Here is a 4,754-nt window from a genome sequence, read left to right as displayed (position 1 = left end):
TATTTTAATGATGTTTTACTCATTCAACCATTAATTTCCCTCAGGACTTTAAACAAAATGTTTAGGTTATTATAACTCCTTCAAATACTAAAATAAAACAAAATGTTTAGGTTAGTATAACTCCTTCAAATACTAAAATAAAACAAAATGTTTAGGTTATTATAACTCCTTCAAATACTAAAATAAAACAAAATGTTTATTAGTTGTACTGAAATACACTTCTAACGAATTGAAATACAAATTTTGTTTTAAATCAGGATAACAAAAAACACTTTTACTCATTCAAAAGGAACAGAGAAATGCATGACAATAACTTTCCTAAGCCTTGCCCTTACATCTGTTCGAAATATGCACCTTACAGCACATTAGGTTCTACACATTCTTGCAAGATTAATGGCATCCAAAGCAAATATTGTAAGAGAATTTAGTGAAAACACATAAAATACTCAGAGGAAAAACTTTTGATCTCGCATAAAAAAATTAATGAAGAAACTAAAAATAAACTGTAGTTTTACATTGAGTAATACGTAATTTTTATATTTGCCAAAATATTCTCGTCAGCACGACGATCTTTCCACTTTCTTCTCAACATTAACGTAAAATAGTTGTTCTTTTTATGCTAAGCCTATTCTCCGACTATCTCCGAACTGCAACACCAGCTTTCAATTAGTGAATGCATAGATCCAATTGAAACTAAAGCAAACAACTTATTTCTGTTTCTGTAAACTCAAACTTCAATAAATCATCTACAACTGACTGACGTACCATCAAAGTGTAGAATGAACATATCACTATGCACTATTCCTCTGTCCACTTCTTTCTTTACTTTCTCTCGAGAATAACCACCATATATTATTATTCTACCATCTGAGGTCGCAATCATCTGACAACCAGAACGTGGTGCAGGTCCCGTCCCCACGGGTTCGACCTTCTTCCATTTATGGTTTTCAAGGTCGAATGAGTAAACATCATTAAAATATTTGTAGTCCCTAGGGAAATTAATGGTCGAATGAGTAAACATCATTAAAATATTTGTTTTTAGTATTTGAAGGAGTTATACTAACCTAAACATTTTGTTTTATTTTAGTATTTGAAGGAGTTATTCTTGGAATTTACTTATACAAATCTGATCAAGTTTAGATATTGTAACACACAGTCGGATGTTGTTAGTAAGCTCTTGAAATTTACTTATATAAATCTGATCAAGTTTAGATATATTTCAAGATCTAGCACAGTAGATTTTTTGACGTACAATAAGAAGGACGATACCAGTAAACAATAAAATGTATTTACACCACCAGATAGAATTCAAATAAACAGTCAGAAGTTCACTGCCATTCTGAGAGTCAAACCAAATATAACTATGAATGACACAAGAATAAAAAATGCATTTCATTAAATCACTCAAGTTTCAATATGCGTTTTTGTCGTTCCTCGTCGGTTAAGCAGATAAGCATCATTTGGTCTAAAAATTTTAACCCTGAAGCATTATCATTCTCTTCACAAAACCATCTTTGATTAAAATAATCAAACTTTCTGTTTTGTAGAACTATCCTTTTTTACTATTAGATATATAGTGGTTAAAACATAAGTATTATTTAAATTAGATAAAACACTTATCAACCAGTTTAATATTTATTTCTTCAAACAATACATACAATGTTTCTTAGATTCCCTCAGAGTCACTGCTGTCTTCTTCTATTCCTCCCACTGCACCAGCCTCTTCCATCTCTTCATCTTCAACCTCCTCATCGTCTTCAGACTCGGATTCTAGCCACTGCTGAGACTTAGTGTCTAATTCTATCAAAGTGTGCCATTCGTCTAACTTGTGTAGATCTAATGATTGGAAGTCCGACAAGGTGAGTTGCCGATCACCGTCTTCGTATAACCCTCCATAAACATACAACATTTTATGTTTTACTACCATGCCGGCATTCATTCTTGGCCATGGAACAAAACTTTCTGACTTGCTTGACACTGTCTTACTAGAAGCTGTTCCATCACATGCACTACTTTCTGTTGACGATGTTGGAGGACCAATTTTAACTGTGAATATTCCATCATCTGTCTCACGTACGATGTCCATTTCCTCCTAAATAAAAAAAAATCTTTAAGTATTCAATAATCAATGACACGATAATATAAATTAATACAAGAAAAGGATCCTGGCGTGGTGATGAATAAGTCACTCAAGCCATTAGAATAGTGCTAACAGTAAAGGTAATGATACTTGAGTGTTTTTATAGACATATTACAACTCAAAACTCTATATACAAATCACTAGTTAGGCCTCACTTGGAATATTGTGAAAGAACAAACTTGGCTTGTGAGACAACCTGGGGCACTCAGAAACTGTTGTTTTTCTTCAGCCCATACACGTAGATTTAAGATTTAGATCTACTGGAGTATGATTAGACTAATAGACATTATGGTGGGTATAATAACTTCTGGTAGTTACGTTTATTTAGGTGAGCGACTAAGATTTTAAGATTACTTCCTAACTTCAGACGGTAACACTATCTAGCTATTTGGTCATAAAAAGGTTAAGACTTTAAGGTACTTTCTGTCTTATAGGCTTAGGTTAAGATCTTAAGGTACTTTCTGTCTTATAGGCTTAAGTTAAGATTTTAAGGTACTTTCAGTCTTATATGCTTAGGTTAAGATCTTAAGGTACTTTCTGTCTTATAGGCTTAGGTTAAGATCTTAAGGTACTTTCTGTCTTATAGACTTAGGTTAAGATCTTAAGGTACTTTCTGTCTTATAGGCTTAGGTTAAGATCTTAAGGTACTTTCTGTCTTATAGGCTTAGGTTAAGATCTTAAGGTACTTTCTCTTGATTTTTTGTGTTGTATGGTTGATAGATAAGACGTAGGTCAATGATTTTTTGTGCTGTACTTTGAAGGCAGTAGAAAGAAAAGACACGTTTTAACATTTGAAAAACAGACTCTAGTTAGGACAATTTTATTGTTTCTAACTTATGGAATGAGTTGCTGTATGGAGACTAACACTAGAAGACGAGAAATGATGGTTTCAATGGAAACAAACAATAGGTTTAAATATTTACTTTTCTCAAGGACACGTATGCCAGGACAGCTTTCAAGGACTAAGTTATTTTGTTAGATAAACAATACTAAAGTAGTTGCAAAAATTTGGGAAGATGTGATTGGGTGAATATAGTACTGTAAAAAAATATCTGAAACATAGAAACACTTTTTTACAGTAACTATAGAAATAAAACATAGATGAAACACAATATACTATGTCTTTTACAGAAATAACTGTAAAAATAAGAAATATCTGATGACTACCTTTTTATTTTCATATTCCAGATCGAGATCTTCTAGTTTCCTACTTTCCTCTTCTACATCAGTATTATCATCATTCATTTCTTCTTCTTCATTGTTTTGTCCTTCCGTTTCATTCTGGGTTTTCTTTTGTCTCCGTCGTTTCTTTTCTCCATCCTCTCGTTTCCCTTGTAGCTGTAGTTGCATCCAACAGTTTTTATCAGCATCCAACATGTACAGATCGTTAAAAAAAGTGCCTTTTAAAGTTTCATCGCTATCCTCTTCATCATACACACCACCAAATAGATAAGCTTTATTTCCAGGTGCTATTGCCAAAGAGAAGCCACATCGAGGAGATGGTCTGACACCCGATTGTTTCACTTGTGTCCACTTCCACTTCCCCTCTGTTCCTCCTTTAACTACGAATAAGAAAATGACAAAATATCTATCAAATGAAACGTTAGACATAAGCCAAGTGTTGAAAATATTTTATTAGAAAGACTGGTTAATTACATTAACTATATTACTTACAGGGTTAACTTTTTGTTCTCATCTATGCTACTGAAGAATTCATTCATTTTTAACACAATTTAAAATTATCCCAAATAATTACCAACAAAGCACGAGACCTCAATAATATAAAGCTTACTAAAGACATCCGACTGTGTGTCACAATATCTAAACGTGATAAGATTTGTATAAGTAAATTCCAAGAGCTTACTAAAGACATCCGACTGTGTGTCACAATATATTCTGAAAAATACTCCAAAATAATTTTTTTTGCTGTAGCTTTGAATTCATCAATATATTCTGAAAAATACTCCAAAATAATTTTTTTTGCTGTAGCTTTGAATTCATCAAAGACTACTGTAAATGAGTGAAAGATTCATTTTGGAACTGTATCTTGAGCTTGGAGTAATGATGGAAGGCTGTATATACCCCCGTTACTCTCAATCATATTTTTGTGAAATTGATCTCAGATAAAAATAAGCAGCAAACAAGATTTTAAGAACTGTTTTTAATCCAGGTTTTAGTTCTCTGAGCAAAAGATGGTTTACTCTATCTTTTACTGATCAGTAAACACTATGATGAAACCAAGTCTTTCTGTCATCTTCAGAGTGTGAGTAGCACTATGATTAAACCTAGTCTTTCTGTCATCCTCAGAGCGTGAGTAGCATTACGATTAAACCTAGTCTTTCTGTAATCCTCAGAGCGTGAGTAGCATTATGATTAAACCTAGTCTTTCTGTCATCCTCAGAGTGTGAGTAGCATTACGATTAAACCTAGTCTTTCTGTCATCCTCAGAGCGTGAGTAGCATTACGATTAAACCTAGTCTTTCTGTAATCCTCAGAGCGTGTGTAGCATTACGATTAAACCTAGTCTTTCTGTAATCCTCGGAGCGTGAGTAGCATTACGATTAAACCTAGTCTTTCTGTAATCCTCAGAGCGTGAGTAGCATTATGATTAAAC

The 4,754-nt window shown here is 33.1% G+C and overlaps 1 protein-coding gene across 1 annotated transcript in view; it reads right to left on the bottom strand.

Moving 5' to 3' along the window:
- Positions 1-1,621: 1,621 nt before the first annotated feature.
- LOC106475983 (kelch domain-containing protein 4-like) overlaps positions 1,622-4,754 on the bottom strand; it is a 10,940-nt gene continuing 7,807 nt past the window's right edge. Inside the window, exons 5-6 of the mRNA XM_022379975.1 lie at positions 3,308-3,766; positions 1,622-2,092 (exon numbers count right to left, since the gene is read on the bottom strand). Of these exons, the coding sequence (XP_022235683.1) occupies positions 1,667-2,092; positions 3,308-3,766 (885 nt within the window). The 3' untranslated portion in view covers positions 1,622-1,666. The remainder of the gene's footprint in view (positions 2,093-3,307; positions 3,767-4,754) is intronic.

This window comes from Limulus polyphemus, unplaced genomic scaffold (genome assembly GCF_000517525.1).
Source record: "Limulus polyphemus unplaced genomic scaffold, Limulus_polyphemus-2.1.2 Scaffold9574, whole genome shotgun sequence".
Classification (NCBI taxonomy): domain Eukaryota; kingdom Metazoa; phylum Arthropoda; class Merostomata; order Xiphosura; family Limulidae; genus Limulus; species Limulus polyphemus.
The sequence above is the reverse complement of the archived record's forward strand: the minus strand, read 5'-3'. Positions and strand labels throughout refer to the sequence as shown.